This window comes from Sciurus carolinensis, chromosome 7 (genome assembly GCF_902686445.1).
Source record: "Sciurus carolinensis chromosome 7, mSciCar1.2, whole genome shotgun sequence".
Classification (NCBI taxonomy): domain Eukaryota; kingdom Metazoa; phylum Chordata; class Mammalia; order Rodentia; family Sciuridae; genus Sciurus; species Sciurus carolinensis.
In genome coordinates, this window is record NC_062219.1 from 38,719,034 (window position 1) to 38,737,986 (window position 18,953).

General features: G+C 34.1%; 1 protein-coding gene across 5 annotated transcripts in view; it reads right to left on the reverse strand.

Annotated features, from left to right (window-relative positions):
- The window catches only part of Trmt11 (tRNA methyltransferase 11 homolog), a 49,554-nt gene that overhangs the window by 1,978 nt on the left and 28,623 nt on the right, over window positions 1-18,953 (reverse strand). For 3 of the 5 annotated variants that reach the window (XM_047558859.1, XM_047558861.1, XM_047558860.1), the window contains exon 12: window positions 14,235-14,355. In XM_047558859.1, the coding sequence (XP_047414815.1) occupies window positions 14,235-14,355 (121 nt within the window). Of the gene's footprint in view, window positions 1-393; window positions 570-8,785; window positions 8,934-14,234; window positions 14,356-18,953 lie in introns of all 5 variants that reach the window. The other 2 variants (XR_007109530.1, XR_007109529.1) reach the window with 2 other exon arrangements.

Below are 18,953 nucleotides of genomic sequence, written 5' to 3' on the forward strand. Positions count from 1 at the left end.
ATTATAAGCCCAGAACTATACTAAATGCTTTTTATGTACTTTCTGACCAAATTCATCAACTCTTAAATAATATGCACACAATTATAACCATTTTACTGATGAGGAATTATTTAAGAATTTAGGCCTAAGATAACACAGCTGGTAAGTGGTGGAGCTCAGCTTTGAGAACAGTTCTGTTTGATTCCAGAGAATATATGCTTAACTACAATTTAATGAGGTTTTCTCCAAGAGGACTTTTTCCCAACTCAGGAAGCAGCACTAGCTCTGGGAATAAACTGGTAATGAAGTAAGGTTTGGTAGCTGAGCTGCTTACCAAGAGAGGAACAGAATTGGATCTGAAGTTTTATTAACTTTACTCTATTAACATATTTCAAGGAGATAAAATTTTCATACCAGGAGATATAAGGAGCCACAGGGATGCTCAGGGATATTGTAACCCTAGGAGTATGGCGGACTTTGCAGATCCCAGTCTGGTCCACATCTCAGAACTGTATTCAGGACAACAGCCGTAGGAAAACAACGTTCCAGCATCCAACAACTTGCTCATTTTAACTTTTATCAAAGTCTGACTGAAGGAAAGGAAGTGACATGCCATCAACTACTCCACCAGGTATTCTAAATTCTGTTCCTATGTCATAAAATCACTGGAAAACTTGGCCACTTCCTGAGCTACATCAGCTTAATCCTAGCAGAAATGTTTTTCCTAGGCTGTATCTTTAAGTTCTGCCCAGATGCCTCCATCTCCATCTTCTCACGACTCTCTTCATCATTCTCTACCCTGTCAACAAAATCATAAACCTGGGTCTGACTCCTCTTTCTCTTCTTCCCAATTTTGGTCAGTCCTAAAACCTTAGCTTCCGTATCCTATATATCTCCAATTCACTTCTTTCCACCCGGAATTGCTGTACTCTAGTTTAGGCCTTCCTCATCTCTCCTTTTTTTTCTCTAACTATCCAGTTGCCCTACCTTTAATGGCTCCTTCTCCAGTCTACTTGTCATACAGACCAAACTCAATTTATGAAAGCACAAATTTAATAAGCCACCCTGTGACAAAAATCCAAACAGTTCAAATTTTCCCCAATCCTCAGGCTTTCCTTTAATATTTGGCTGCTAGATTCAATTACACATCCGTTTGCTGAATGACATCTCACTCAATGGTCTTTCCTGTACAAGAGGAACTAGAATATAATCAAGTAAGGCAATCAAGTCCCTCCCAGCTCTGCCCTTCAGTCTTCTGTCTCCCCAGGGCTCCTATAGGTCATGCAAGATCACCTCCTGCTCAAAATAATACTATGGATGATTCCAAGGAATATTCTAGAGCTACAGGAGTAAAGATAAGGTAGGAAAGAATCTTGAGGCTCTGGAGGACAGATACAGCCCAGGTGCTGACCTAGGTTGCTGGTATGCAGCTCCCCAAGAACAAACAAGGAACAAAAGCAAAGCACAACTGAAGACAGGCTTCCTTCACAGACTAAAGAAAGAACTTAATAAAATTGCTTATCTTTGACATGAAGGAGAAATACAGGGCAAACAACCAATAAAGAATAGGGAATATAAAAGATCAGAATCAGAGCCAGGAAATGAACAAGCAGAAGCCGGAAAAATCCCCAAATAACAATTAAAGCCTTTGCTAATGGTTATGAAGAAAACATCTGTTATCTATAACATTCTTTATCTCACTAGTTTGGACCCCAAGATTCCCTTAGAATACAGCAAAAGCAAAATAACACCTTAACAGTCTGTGTGTTTTGTTCAATGCCACGAGACACAGTGGCAAAGACAAATATGCTACTAGAAAAGCTGGGACAGACCATTAACCTTAGAAATATAACTTCTGGGAAGGAATTTTACTTGCTTTCTCTCTCAGGTAGTAGAGAATGTCAGTGTGAATGTCTGGATCATGTATTGGAATGTCATTTTCTACAAGACACATTGCCCCTGATTGTGAAGCAGGACATTCATAATGAAACTCCTGTACAATCCAAAGGCTCCAAATCGCTGTGCAGTCAAGGATCTGTCAGGAGTCATTCAGCAGCATAAGTCCTGCTTCCAGGTAAGCCAGCTACTCCAGGAACTTTCATCTGGGTAGAAAAGCGATGGTTCATAAAATGTTCATAAAATATTCCTTAGTGTATTTTGGTTTAACATGTATCATCACATACATACTATTGCACACAGAAATACTACATACTTATTAACAATACATATTCAAAATATACCCAAGCTGTGTGAAATATTCTATGCTACATACAGTATACTATATTTCATATGGCCTGGGTATATTCTGAATGTGCATTGCTACCTCAATGCTGAAGGGAACAGCAAACTAGATATGTTCTCTTTTTCTTCCTGTCTTTCATCCTATCTTTAGTATACTTGATCACAGCTCACACTTGAGATGATGATATTCAACTCCACATATTTTTCATCACCTTTTCAAGGCTTTTCTCTATTCACATTCCCTCCCCATCTCCACCAGGAATATCTGCATTTTTTTTTTTTTTTGGTTTGTTTTTGTTCAATTCACTATCTCAAAAGCCAAGTGTTTGCTTAAAAGGAGAATAGCATCCTTAGGCTATATAATCTTTGATGGCCCTCATTCATTCAAGCATCCCCGGTATTTGGCTTTGAGTTTCTCTGTCTACCACTATGAATCATAGTATCATCTATGTACCATAGAGCCTGAGTTCTACCTATTTTTAGTAAACAAGAAATACTTGATGTAAAATAAAAACATACACAGAATTAGGAAATGGCACAAGAAGAAACTATGAAAGATTAAAGACCATCTTCCCCAAATTTCTTAACTATTGGTAGTAATCAAGGATAAATGAATAAAATATTAAGACTTGTTTCTACTATTGCTTATCATTCTTTAACCCGAAATTAAGAGTTTCTGTAGGAAAATTTGTATTAGCCACAATGGCTATATAATGGGAATATACAGCTTTCAGACCTCTCGTTTATCCTCGTTAAGACAACCAGCAATTGCAAATATTATAAGAAATAAGTTCTGATTCAAGAAAGAAACTAATATATATTTGCTACAGCTATGTGATTTACATAAGTTGATTATTTAATTTTCTATATCTTTTCATAGCAGTTTATCATCTACATCTTGTAGATAGGGAAATGGAGACTGAAGACTTTTAAAGAATCTGCCACAGGTCACATAGCTAGTAAGCAGCATTGCCAGAAGTGTGGCCTAAATCAGACTTTGAAAGCTCATGCTTTTTTTCATTATGTTTCTCTTTTTTTAGTAGAAACTACATCAAAACAATGTCTAAAGAGTTAATTTCCCACATGGTAGATTAGTGGGTCGTTCAAAATGGAGTTTGACATTTAGAGGACATTCCTCACTGAACAGCAACATTATGGTAGCACATATTTCAGATCTAAATTTTTAGACAGAACCCCTTTAACCACTGTCCCACTCAACCAATTTCCTCCTATCAGTATGGCTAATTCTAAACATAAACCACTCTAGGAATCCTACCACAGTTGCCAAAGAAACCAAGGGAAGCCTCACAAATCACTAGCTCACTTTTATGTGTATACCACCCTCTGCTGGCTGAAGCAGATAAATCCTCCTTTATAAGATTTCCTGATGCGGACTGAAGTAAGTTTATAGCAGAGAAGACCATACATCTAAATGAGGGCTATTTGCTTAGCTCTTTGCAAATCTTAACTGCCATAAACACCCAGAGTCATAGCCCCCACATGAACAGGTTGGCCTATTCCCTCAGCATCTATTTATGCCCTTTCATGTTTAAAGACTGATGCAGAAATAAACAAATATTTACCTCAGTGATTCTACAGTATATCACTCATCTGAATTCAACCTAGAATTACAAGTCACTCCCCAGAACAGGAATGAAAACAATTCATGTACTAGTCTATATTTAGGTTAATCCTTTGTTTTTACAACTAAATACATCAACAACACAACATTAAAAAGAATTTAAAAGACACTAAAAAGACTACTTCAGTTACTTATAATACAAAAATTTTAATCTAACAGGAATATATTTTCAAGAAGAGAAACAAAAATATGTTCTGTAGCACATTTGAAACAGACGCTTTAGGTGGAACTAAAAACACTTTGGATTATACCACAAAATATTTTTCAATGTGTTTCTCAAACTGAGTATCATAAACTGCTCAGACTGTAAAGAAAGTAGATTCTTCATTGAGAACTCCACGTGGGTAGAGCCATCTTTCTAGGTGCTACCTTCTCTCAGAAACTTGCCATTCTCTTGTATCACCTCCTTCTCAAATGAAAGAATCAAGGTTTTCCATGTGTCAATTCAGTTGCTGTTTTGGTTTGCCTCTGCTGAGAAATGAGGCCTAGGCAGACCATAGGATTAAAATGGTTCTGCCCCACTGATTTTTGAAGAGAAATGTCAGGGTAATGATAAAACTAATTGTATTTCAAACAGGAAATGTCTAGCTAATCATAACTATCCGTTCCTACTTTTCCTTCAAATGGATGATTTAAATACTGCTGAATATGATTATTTTTATTCTAGAAGGGACCCAAAATAATCAATGAACAGTTACTATTCATTCCATAAATATTTGTTTAATGGTGTACTGAAGGGTCAAGGTTTATGAGTTCCCAGAGCTTATATACTGGTGGAAGAGACAGACATTAAACAACAAACATCTAAACATGCATTCATAAACTGATTAAACATTGGAAAGAAAAGGGTATTATTTGGGAGTAGGGGGACAGGAAAGGCTTCCTTAAGAAAGTGACATTTATCTGGGACTTAAAGGATAATAAAATCTACAGAAAGAAAAACATTTCAGGGAGATGAAACACAATCTAAAATACTCTGAGACTGGAAAGAGATGAGTTCATTCTGGGAACTGAAAGGTAGCTCATGTGGTTTAGGCTTGATGAACAAAAAGGAAAGTGGTACAAAAATGAAACTGGAGACAGATCAAGGTGGCCTGGAGGTTAGATGAAGGATCTGGAATTTTATTGTAGATTTCACATAAAGTCATTGATGAGATTTAAGCAGAGGAATTTCATTATCTATTTACATTTTGAAAGATACTTTATCCACTGTGCAGGAAATGAAGTGGAGGGAGAATTTGCAAAAGCAGAGAAGTCAGGTAGGAAGCTATTTAAGCAACTGAGGAAAGTGGCACTGTATCATTGTTCTTGAGGGGAAAGACATGCAAGAAATCTACTATCATTTAAATGTCCCCAAATTCTGAAAAGTCATCCTCAACTATCTCCTTCAACCCAATTATCCAATCAGTCACCAAATTTTGCCACAACTGCCTCTTTCCAGTACTCCCAACTCCATCATGTCCTTTACAATACCCAGTTTCACCTTTCTTGGATTACAGCTCCCTCATATTGCATAACTGTGCCGGGAGCTTCCTCACTGGTATCACAGGTATCTTTCTACAACTCAAATCTACCTACAAATTCAAGCTAGGATAACCTTTACAAAACATGATTTTCTGTTACTCTAACATCCCTCATGGGCTTGCCATCACTGGTAGAATAAACCTGAAACTAGTATGTATGGTCCTTCAACATTGGGCATCCTTGTGGCTTTCCAGGTCATCTCTAGCTGTTCATCTTTCAAACACTCAGTATTCTAGTCTGGAGGAAGTGTCCAGGGTTCACTGTACACACCTCAACCCTTCTTATGACTCTGTACCTTGCTTAAAATGATGGCTTCCCTACCAAATTACTCACCTCTCTTGCCTCAAGCACCATTCCCTCAAGTGAGTACTTTTTCCTGTTCTCACAGATAACTCTAAAACCCAGCACATTGGCTTGGACCTGTCGGGGTGACCATTCCTCCTGATGTACTATAAAGATAAGGACTAAGCCTAGTGTGTTTAGCCTCAACACCTCACTCAAATGATCCCATACATGAGAAGTAGTCTAAGTCATGGCTTTCCCCTAAGGGACAATAATAGTCAAGTCAAGGAAAGAAAATAAACAAAATAGGAAAGGTATATGAATGCAAAAATTCTTAAAACGACCTAGCTTTCTGTCCCATTTCTCACAGAAATTTCACTTGTCCTCAAATGCTTACAATATCTGTTTCTTAACACTCAAGAAAAACTTAGTCATCGGGTATGAATTTCTTGAACTCTTTCCCCGCTTCCACGTTCATCCTCTACTGTAAACTGCCTCCTACTTGTTCAACTCTGAAGTCTCATCTCACATCACTCCCTACCCATATTCTGACTAAAGCCAAAATTCTACCTCACGGTGTCCCTTTTAAGAGTGAATTTTATAGAAACCCTAAAATTTCAGTGAAAACACCTAAGGATGATCATCAGTTTATAAAATTACTGTTGTATAGAAAAAATGAATTTCCCCTTTCTAGAAGATGAAGTTGCAGGATTCTAAAGTCATTCAGCAGAAAACCAAATGGTTTCTATTTTTATTATAGGTTAGGTTTTAGTTGTCCTTTTACTCACTGACAATTCCTGATAATGAGATAACAATTTCTTCTACCTCACTAGTATTAACCATAAGTCATTTATATTCACAAAGTGACAGCAGTTTATACAAAACAGCAATTTCATTGCAAACGTTTGAATACAAACGGCTTATGAAACTTATTCCATGATAAGTGAAAACCAATGATGCTGTCACCACAATGAAAGCCACCAAATTGGTGGTGTTCATTTTCTTTTGTCAGCAAGACTTTAGGGTTCATGAAATAGATTTAAGCTATAAGACGCACTCATCAATAAAGTGCAAGGAAGAAGGCAAAGAGATGGAAGAGAAAAACAGCAGGTTGATTTTCTTTCTTTAATCAGCAGAGAGTAAAATGAAATGTAAATGATAGCGCTGAATATAATGGGTCTCAGTTCAACTTCAGGGTAATTACCCATGTCCGGCTTTTGTTTAAAAATTCTGCTCTCCTTATCAAAGCTTTCCACTGTTCTACATCTGGTACTAGACAGTAGCTATAGAAACCACTGTGCTAAAAGTTACACAACTATAAACAGCACTGGGCCATTTCCAAACCAAGGACAAGCAGGTCAAAAGTCTGGCATCTGATACTATTAAGAGAAATCTCTAGCCTTATTAATGAGAACAAGGTAAGGTTAGAAATCTTCATCTCTTACACTTATTCTATTCTTTTTTAAAAAATTCATTATTCTGAAAGATATTAAGTTACCTAAAGCCTAAGAAAATATTTTAATACATATTAAAATCATCATATCCAGAGTTATGGAAATGAGTAACAATTAACTATTGAACTTTGACATCCAGCACTCAGCACATAATTTCTAATTATAAAAAGAGCATTGTACATATTTATGCTTATCATGATTATACAAAAATATTAGCATATATAGAAATATTGGCAAAATTTTGGAGGATCATGAAGTGGGAAGAGGATACAAGTTCATGTTTGAATTTTAAAAAACCTAGAAAGAATTCTAAGACAAAGAATCATATAAAAAGTAAAGAAAAATACAAAGTGGAAAAACTGTCACTCATTTAAAAATTATAAAAGCTTCAGAGGATTATAGTGACTTCACACCAAAATTTCTCATTTCCCTAAACCATAAATACCTTGGATTCCCTGAACTATATTTATATTTTGCAAATAACATAAGCCCAAGACTCTATTATATTGTATTTTATTTATTGGGCAATGCTGGGGATTAAACCCAGAATCTTATGCATTCTGGGCCAAGTGCTTTACCACTGAGCTACATCCTCAGCCTCCTACGCTATATTTTAAAAGCAATTATACTATCATTGCTTAAAACACAAGTGTTAGAGATGGAGCCTCATGCTCTCTCCACCTTCAGTGAATTTCCTGTTCCTGCAAGTAGTCATATCTAAACAGCATCATAGACTGCAGGAACCAGTTATCTTAATTGATTGCCCTTCCTTATGCTGGTGAGGAAGAGGCTTTAGCTTTTTCTTGATTTACCAGAAATGATAATTTTAAACTTTTATTATGGCATTGCAATGAACTCCAGTCTGTTTGGCAAAATCATTTAGTTTCAGAAATATGGGGGAAAAAAAATGACAGATCCTCCAAGATTTAAACTCAAGAAAAAAAGTACCATTAGCAGCAAAAGCAAATTCATTTGGAACTAAGTAGACTACAGGAACCTGAAAACTGAATTTAAGCAGCAGGGTATGCAGCATCACCAAGCTCCAACCCTGCTTCCATGAAACTCTTCCAAGTGCCATAAGCTAAAACAAAATTTATAGATAATGCAAATTTGTTTTTCTGACTTCCTATACAAAATACTTTTAAAAAGTTTCTTGTGCACACGTACCATGGATTGATGGTAATAAATACTGATGGTATGAACACCTAACTGGGTTTATGTTCAATTACTAATTACATTACTAATGTTCTTTGTGTCACCTTGCCTTATTTTTCTTATCAGTAAGTATCATCTATATCTTATCAAAAGTACTGTATAATTTAAGTATTTCTACATAATCTTTAATCTTTCATAGTTCTACTCAAAAGGAAAATATGCAGAATGCTGGCAAGAGTCAGGCAAAAATCACAAAATAGTTCAGAAGCAAAAGCCAATTAGATGAAACTATCTTCAATTCAAATAGCTATCAAAGAAAACCCAAACTAATGACATTCATCCTAAGTTAGGATAATGTATAATGAAAACAGGCACAAGCATTACGTCAGCAAAACACCACAGTTTATGATGAGCAACATTAATATCATTTTAATACAAGGCCTAATTCACATACTCATTTCTTCCACTTCGAGTCATACAAAGTCATTTTTTCAATATCTTTTCTCACCTTTCCTCATTTAAAAAATATTGTTTTTTATGTTATTAGTTCTTTTTTCCTTTGCAGTTCCAAAATCTTTCAGTCCTTTGTTAAAATCCTAAATTTTGGACACCCTCCATTCTCATTAATGCATGCAGAATCTTCATGTTACTGGATCCTTTAATTCAACCAAAATAAAAAAATTATATAAATTTTCAATACCTGCCACTATGACCTTCCAATGTTCCTTATTTTAAATTATTACTATATTTGGTGGCTATAAAAAGACAAATAAACCCCAACTTACACAATATAACAATTTTAATCTAATATACATATACTATCTAGAATTAAATTTACCTTGACTTCAGTACTTCTCAAATGACTGCAAGAATAAGGTAGCATGTCAGGTAAACAAGCCACAAAACAAAAGGGGCACATAATGGTCCACTTAATGCAATGGTAATGAAAAGTAATTGTACTTAAACCAGTATGTATTACACAATGGACCATAAAAGTTGCAAAATTTTTCTAAAAAGACCTCAAAAAAGTCTTGAAAAGGACTATTCTTGGTACTCTTTTTTGTGCACAAGTAGATTCCGACAGAAGAGGTTGAGAGAGTACTGTTTTTAGGTGACCTTTCATCAAAGTCATAAGTATCATACTTATATTCGGATTTTTCTAGATTTTACTGGAGATCAGTACTTTTATCCAATGAATTTTATATGAAAAAAAATGTTTTACAGCAGTAACCACTGTGACCACAGCATATATAGCAGTATTCAGTACATGCAAGAGGGAAAATAAACTCCAATAAACCATTCTGCCATGCCCCCATGACAAACACTAACTTAAGGGAAAAAAAGAAAGGACAAAAAAGACTATCTTTAAAAGAAATCAGCAACATACTATTCACAAATATTTATCTTTTGTCTATTTATTTATTTTTGTTGGCTGGGAATTTAATCTACTGGCACTCAACCAGTGAGCTACATCTCCAGATCCTAAAATATGTACTTTTTAATCTTGGTATATTCTAAAGGTAGAAATATGTTTTGGTAGAAAGGCAACATAATGTAGAGGAAAAGGACATCAAACTTCAAGTGTGAAGAGTAGTTTTGGTCTTAATTCTGCACTTAACAATTTAAGTGTCTGGAATAGGCCTAGTATACTTCCTCTTTTCTAAATGGGTAAAATAATAAGCTCAAATGGATAGAATGTTTTGTAAATATTAAAGCATTATAAAAGTCAAAATCCTAAATTTTGGACACTTTTCATTCATTTAGCTTCCAGAATATATCAATGAGGAATAATGACAACAAACTAGCTCTAATCAGGCATCTTCATAATTTTAACATGATCATCAAGAATTTTCTTCTTCACCTACATACAAGTATAAATACACCACAGTGAATCTCCACATCATGTACAATCACAAGACTGGGTTCCTAATTAGAATAAGATGTACTCCATGTTTGTATAAATATATCAAAATATTCTGTCATGTGTAACTAAAAAGAACAAATAATAACAGCAATTTTAATAACACAAAAAAAGAATTTTCTTCTTAGCTACTTATATAAAATAAGCAAGAAAACCATTGCCAATAATATATAAAGTTGTATACAATATCCATATTCTTTAGATAATTTTTTAGAATTTATGTCTACATTTTAAATGGAGGAAAGGGAAAACACTCTATAACAACATGTTAAGTGGGCCAAAAGTTATACTCGTTAAACTTAACAAGTGACAAATCAAAAATGAAGAAACACAGTACACAAAAGTATAAAAATCTACAATTAATAGTCTTCCACTGCCAAAATCAACAATGTTGTAAAAGTCTGAGAATAATTTGTTAGGTACATGTGAGAACTATTTGACAATTTTATGTCATCACTTGTGTTATAAAGAATTGGGATCTTGCTGCAATTATATACATTCCTCTCCATACAAACAGAAGGTAGAAATGAAGTAATTAAAAATAAAACATGATTTATTTAATATGACAAAGTATTTTCTGTTATAGTAAACTCCATACTAGTTCAAATTCGCTGATTAAATCTGATGTCATAACATGAAGACTATTTCAAAAAATTGAGTATTAGCCTTTTCCTTATTTTTAAAACTCAATTTCAAAAGGACAAAAGTAACATGACAAAAGGAAACCAGACAAAACCAATTCTGCCTTCATAGGTTTAAAAATACCAAAGGGGAATTGGCCTTATTTATTGTTTTAATATAGAACAAAAAAAAAAAATCTCAAAGGCCTATTTTTTCCTTGAGTTTGAAATATATTTGCTTGAGGAAATATCATCAATCTGAAGGAAAATACTAGACTTTAAAAAAATTAAACTCAGGAGAAAGCTAATATAACATGAGCCCATTGTGTGGTGGCATACACCTGTAATCCTAGCGGCTCAGGAGACTGAAGCAGGAGGATCACAAGTTCAAAGTCAGCCACAGCAATGGCAAGACACTAAGCAACCCAGTGAGGCCCTGTCTCTAAATAAAATACAAAATAGGGCTCAGTGGTCGAGTGTCCCTGAATTCAATCCCTGGTACTCTCCCCCCAAAAAATTAGCCCACAATGAATCTTAGTTTTTAAATTTTCAAATTTTCATTAGCATAGAAATGGCTGATTTACTCTGTACCTTTGTTAATTATTAATGAATCTCCTCCACATCTGCCTAATTCTTTGAACACTATTCATGGATGCCACTACAGAATTTAAAGGTAATAGTTCTACTTTTTCTAAGTACTGCTCATCTACCTGGCACATAAAATTAGTTACTATTATTACTAACTCAAACGGATTTACATTAAATGCTATGATTTCTAACAGTTGTAATATTATCAAATGCCTCATATTCCTCCAAATATCAGGCCACAAGTATATACATGAGAAGTAGCCGAGTGGAAGAGGAGAAAAAAGCATACTCTAACGTATGACAGAAGGCTCTTATTCAGTGTGATGAACTAACTTGTATCCCCCTGCCCCCCACTAAAATTCATGTTGAAGCCCTAATCCTCAATGTGACTCCATTTAAAGATGGAGTCTTTAAGGAGGTATTTATGGCTAAAAGAGGTCAGAAGGGTGGGGCCTTATCCAATAGATCTAGTCTTTTTGTAAGAAAAAGAGATTCCAAGGGTGAGACTGCCTAGAGAATAGGTCATGTGAGGGCACAGCAAGAAGGTGGACATCTGCAAGCCAGGAAGAGATGTCTCATCAGAAACCAAACTGCCAACACACTGATCTTGAACTTCCAGCTTCCAGAACTAAGAGAAAATAAATCTGTAATTTAAAGTGCCCATATTTGCTTTGTAAATATATAAACATCTTAATTTAACTTTAAAAAGTATATACTGATTTTTCAATCTTTTGATATAAATCAATCTATAAAGATTTTCAATTTGGCTTCTATAAGATGATACGAAAATCTAAAGATAATTATAAAACAATCCGGATTAGAAACCTAGATTGTGATCACTGTATCACTGTTTTTCAACACTTTCCCAATTCATGGGTTTTTGTTTGTTTTGTTTTGTTTTAGCAACTAACTTTATCCTGTTTTCAAAGCACTCAATTTAGTTTTTATAGAAATGACAACCTCATTCTTATACTCCTATTTCACTAGTCTAACAGTACTTCATTACATTATATAATTATTTTAACAATCTACTTGGCATTGACAGCTCTGGGAACACAACCGGCTCTTCCTAATCAGACCATTCAGCTACTGGGTGCAGAAACATGGGGATACAGTAGAGATGAAGCAACTCACCAGCTCAAAGCATTCAACATATTACAGGGCAACAGGCAGTGGGTTTTAGAGCAGGAGTGGCCAGTACTGGCCAATCAACTGAGTTTAAAATGAATGGTAAGAGAAAAGGGCTTCTAATGTCTAGCCAAATATGTTGGTATTTAAAATTGTCACTTTGAAAGATTGTCTCTGTGCCAAACAATATGGAGACCACTATTCAAATTTCTGATCTGAAATGTTCTAAAGGTTTAATGGTAGATCATCATCCTTGGAACATGGTTTGATTTTCAAAAAAAAATTAATAATTAAGTAAACTATCTGGTATAAAATGTGAGCAGTTAAGTTCAGTAATATCATTTGAAAAAAAGCAAGGCATTACTATAAAGCAAAGTAACTATTTAATATGAATGTATTTCTTTAAAGCTAAATATAAAGATAAATTTTAACAACATGCTAAATAATTATACCATTAACAGAATAAGTACAAGATACCATCTCAAGTATATGTTGTTTGAACATAAACTTCTAGCATTTTTATTTTAAAAACTACTTTCATACACTCTCATTTTAATCACATTACATATATCTATATGTCTATGCATGTAGATGTATATATGAATGTAGGTACACACAGACACACATACCGATCAACAACTTATATAATGTAGATCTTAGTTTTCTGAAAAGCCTTGATATTAAAGCCTGATCACTGAGGATAATTATGTCATACTGGAAATTCTGAACATTATTTACTAAAATATTTTGCATACAGAAGTAACATAATGAATGCAGCATTTTAGGAAAATTTATTTAACAGATAAGAATGAGGTGTGAAGGACAGAGATCATTTGGGAGTCAGTCAAAATAAACCAAATGTACAGATCTAAATTAGAGACAGTAAATGGAAATAAGAAAGACAAAAATAAGAAAGATGTAAAATAATGTATGCAAAAGACACTGTACAAATAATAGTTTTCTCTACTATAAAAGATCCTTAAGATGTAAACTATATGAAAATATAGAGTAGAGATGGGTATGACAAAATATTCAGGCACTACCATCCTGCACTTCTGCTTGCCCTACCAATGCAAAGCAAAGGTGGATTCGTTCATCTAGACTGTTGTCAATCCAGAGAAGTAAAGCCCAAAAAGCATCTACAGGTCTAACTAAGCTCCATCATGAGGCATTACTCATATCAGTTCTGATCTGGATAGGAAATAACATGTTTTATTCCTTTCTCTCAAGCTTAAATGAGTTGTGTGTAAGACGGAGAGGGGAGGAAGAGGAGAGGAAGAAGTAGAAGGGGGGGGGAGGAGGAGGAGGAAGAAAGGAAAGAAGGGAGGAGAGGAGAGAGGGAATGAACATGAATATTGGGTCTTCACAGACTGGGTCTTACTTTCTCCTCATATAAAGAAACATTCTATTTATTATACTCTGCAATCAAGTCAGCTTTTGCAACAAGGACGCCAAATGAAGCTTGAGAATTTAGGGCCAACTTCTATTTCTCTTCTATTCAATTTCTATATCCTACTCCTGCCCTCTAATTCAAACCAAATGACACAAATATCATTAACTCTTATCTCTTCCTGAACTCATCAGTAATTTTTTAAAAACTCAAAGACTAACATTTACAAATTCTACTATGGGAAAGCAATATAAAAAATTCTAGTTTTGATTCTTCCAAAATTTATTTTAAAAATACTCCAGCAATTTACCTCGAATTTCTTCACCTTTTCCATTGTGATCAAGCGCCTTGATGTGTGACTAGAAAGCCTCTGCTCGCAGTTGCTGATGAGTTTCAGGCAAGGGTGCCAGGGTACCATCTCTTCAGTGTACCTGAAGAAAGAACATCTGACTATTACGAATATTTACATGTGTAGTCCAACAGGATCGTCATGGGGATTTAAACAGTGTGGTGAAGGAGTCTTCTCCCTCTATATGAGGCACTATTTTATTCCACATATGCTAACCGTCCACAGAATCCATAAAGAGCCTACCTATATTTTAACAGCAAAGCATTTTAATATTGCCACATAAAAAATGCAGTTTATTTTTTTTACCCTTTGAAAAGAAAATGAGAAAGAACCAAGTACATTTTATTGAAGAATACCAAATATTTAAACCACAAATACATGATTTCATACTAAATGATCCCACAAAAGCAGATAAGACAGACAGATGTACACCTACAGTCCCTAAACATTCATGACAGACTGACTGGTTTGCGACTTTTATAAATTGCCAAATTTTAAAATTCACTATGGTATACACTTTCCCCTATAAAATGAAGTGCACCTGCAAAATTATAATGACATCTTGAGATGTCTGTTAAATTTGTAAATACTGAACTAAAGTTATTTATACAATTATTCAAATAAACTAAGCACTTAGATTACATCAGTCATCTGGTCACATTAACCAGAAAGTAAAAGTGAAGCCAGGACAATGGGTGGTAGAGATTATGCTGTTTAAAATATGTATCACAAGAAAGATGCAGTAGTTAATAACCTTGTATCTCACAGGCTGTTGGTATCAATCTCGGCAGAGGAAACAGGTGACAGACACGGAACAAAATTCTGAAATAGAATGTAGAATAATAGCAGGGAAGGGACTCCCCAGGTACGATTGACAGTTTTTAGTTTTCCTTTGCAAATCTTTACACCTTTCTGGATAGTCTGTACACACATTTATTATATGGCTAACTTTAATGCTCTAATCCAAAATGGAAAAGGTAATGATTAAAAAACAGGACCTCAGCTAGCTGTTCTCACATGTCAACATCACCTTCACTACCACTCTTCCTGACTTTGCCAGGTCTCTCTGACCTTCAACAAGCTCTCCCTCATTACCTCAACCACATACTCAAAACTTTCACCACCCACTTACCAAGCAACATTCATACTGCAACTTCACTTTATTATCAGTGGGAGCAATTCTCTTGAAGTTATTCCCTGACTCTTTCCTTAGAACTTTACAAGAAGTTATGACCATTTCTGTTTCACTTAATCTAATAATGCTTTTATGTTCTCTATACAGTCAGAAATGTAATGTACTTCTTATAAAATTAGTTGATAGCAAATTTGGAATCTTCATAGAAAGCACTTACAATATGGGTACATAATCTATACCATGGCTAAGAATAAAATGAGAAGTGAAGAACAGAAAATATAGCTTTGACTTTAAATGTGTAAACTATAGGGTCTGTGGGTGCCTAAAACAGTGTTTGCTAAACTTGTACATTTTTTTAAGGAGGAAAAAAAAATAAAACTTTTATTTACTAGTAAAACTGATGTTAAGTATTTCTATGAAAATGTTACTAAAGGCGTGGTGGTATATGCCTTATAATCCCAGTAGCTCAAGAGGCTAAGGCAGGATCAAGAGTTCAAAGCCAGCCTTAGCAACACTGAGGTGCTAAGCAACTCAGTGAGACCCTCTCTCTAAATAAAATACAAAATACGTCTGGGGATGTGCCTCAGCAGTCAAGTGTCCGAGTTCAATCCCTGGTACTCCCCAAAACAATAAAAAAAAAAATAAAGTTACACTAAAATATATACAAACATAAATTAGAAAAAAAATTCCTTATGCTTATATTCCTTATATAAATCTATATAAAATATAAAATATTTATAAGTGTATATTTATAACAAATGTATAAACATAAAATATTTATAAAATATACAAATTTATATACTTAACACCAAAAACAAATTTATAAGTCAAATTCAAGGTATATAACCAATGTAATTTTAAATAACATTTATGACATAAAAAAAATGCCAAACTGCTGAAACAACATTTCCAGCATTTGGCTTAACAGCACATGAACATATTTACCTGCTTTACATTATCTTTTTGATTGAATCTTTGATTTTAAGCATATAGAAAAATAATTTGAAACATCACCACTATCACTAATAATTTGTTTTGACCACTAATCTAGTCCTCCTTTGGTATCTGTGGGACAGTGGTTCTAGGACCCCTATACAGATGTGAGAATCCAGAGGATAAGGAAATGCTGAGATATTTGCATATAACCTATGCATGATCTGTATTTTTAAAATCATCTATAGATGACTTACAATACTTAAGACACAATTATAGTAGGTCTAACTATATTTTTTTATTGTTTGTTCTATTTAGTTGTACAGGACAGCAGAATGTATTTTGATTCATTGTACACAAATGAAGTAAATGAATGGAGTTGGAGATTATCAAGCTAAGTGAAATAAGCCAATCCCCAAAACAACAAAGGTCAAATGTTCTCTCTGATAAGTAGATGCTGATACAAAATGAGGGAGCGGGCGAGGGGGTAAAAGAAGAATGGAGGAACTATTTATGATCCAAAGTTGGTGAACTCCACAGATATGGAGGGCTAACTGTATGTTAATGAGCCAATTGAAAAGTATATTTCCAGAATACCATACTAAAAATAAAAAATATCTGTTAAATAATTCTTCACTGTATTATTTACTAGTATATTATTCATACCAATAGACTGCTTGAGAACTGTTAGAACACATAAATCTGTACTTTGCTTAAGCTATTATAAAAGTATCTTAATTCTGTTATTACTACCCTCTACAATCTAAGTTACCTATTTAAAACCTAAGGCAAATCTGCAAGGCAGATTGGTGGTTGCTAAAGGCAGGAGTGGTGATTACCAACGGGTTTTCTTTCTGGGACGATGAAAATGTTTTGGAATTAAATAGTTATAATGGTTGAACATGGAAACGTACAGTTTAAAAGGGCAATTTTATGAACTATAAATTATATCTCAACTTTAAAAAAACAAAAATAGCTTTCTCACAGGTCAATTTTGAGTCATTTTCTAATGAATCTTCATGTCTCAATTACTTCCCAAATGTCATTAGAATTTCATTTCTCAGTTGAGAAACAGATTTTGGACTGATTAGAACACCATTAAAAACAGTTAAGTAATCACTCTTTGCTATTTCCTAGATAAAAGATGAAAATGTTCTCTTCACTGATCTGAGCCACCACACCTAACCACAGTTAAAATATATTGCCAAATCTGACTTGAGGGCATGTTATTATGCTTCTTAGTCATCATTTTTAATATTTTAATTTTTAATTGAACCTGGGCAAACAGCTACAATATCACTCGGTTGCTTTGTGACGCCATCACTTCAAACACACATGAGCCAAACTTGTGCCCTGTCCTAAATGAGTAGAATACAGATATTCAGGATCATTTGCAAGTAGTCAAAATTTTGAATAAACCCCAAAATACCAATAGATTATAGTGATATTACATAGTAAGTCTCTCTGAATGGTAAGTATCAACCACAGAGTACAGAGCAAGGCAACAATAGGTAAGTGTCAAAGAAGTGGTGACAATTAAGCTTCACCTTAGAAGATGGCTAGAATTTTACTAGCAGAAAAAAAAAAAAAGAAAGGTTATAAGGTGGAAAGGTGAAAGTATACAAGAGATTGCAACAGTGTCAAAAAATCTGATGTATTGGATTAGGGAGAGTCTAGACAAGAGGAAAAACAGCAGAAATTTGCAACTCATAGTTTCTTCACTAGAATTAAAATCATCAAACAATGAGAAAATCCTTCACAATTAGTTCTGACAACTTTTCAAATGCAACCGAGCTTTTGGATAGTATTTTACTTTTATTATATCTAACTGTAGTTTTCAAAATGTCCTATGTTTCAATAATACCTTAATCTAATTAAAATATGTAATATAATACATAATAACAGGATTTGACTAAGTTAATTCAACAGTAGAACTAAAAGTCTACACTCACATTCACTGCACTAGAAACACAAGTCTTAAAACCAATCTATGCTAAGCTACAATTTTCGTACCTGGTCTAATAAAAAGCTACATATTCATTAGAAGATAAATAAATTAAATCCAAACTGTTTAATTGAGAAGCAAGAATATTATATGAAGCCTACAGATCACTTTGGTCTTAAATTCTTTTTGCTACTATGTTATTTTATAAAAAATGAACATTTTGGATGATTTATACTGCAAAAGTGAAAATGGTTCCTTTTTCTAGCATAAACCCAAGATAAACTAAGTTCACTAACAAGCTAGCAACTAATAAAAATTAATAATTTGTTGAAAAAATCCTTTAAGACTTAAGGAATTTTGTGAACTACATATATTTCTGTCACATGTTCATTTCTGTATATATTTAACAATACTTTTTAAGTGAAAGAACCAGTCTCAGCTCAAGGACCTTACTAAAACAGGCTAAGAAATCCACCTGGTCCATAGCCTATGGTCTGCCCAGTCCTAATACAGAAAGGTCAGAACAATCTAATCAATAAGAGGAAAGGGATGATTTTTCACACTTATGTAGGTTAACAACGATTAGCAATACATATTAAATTCAAAGATACCTTGAATAAAATTAGAGGTAAGGTAAAAATTACATTAGATATGCAAACATGTAGAA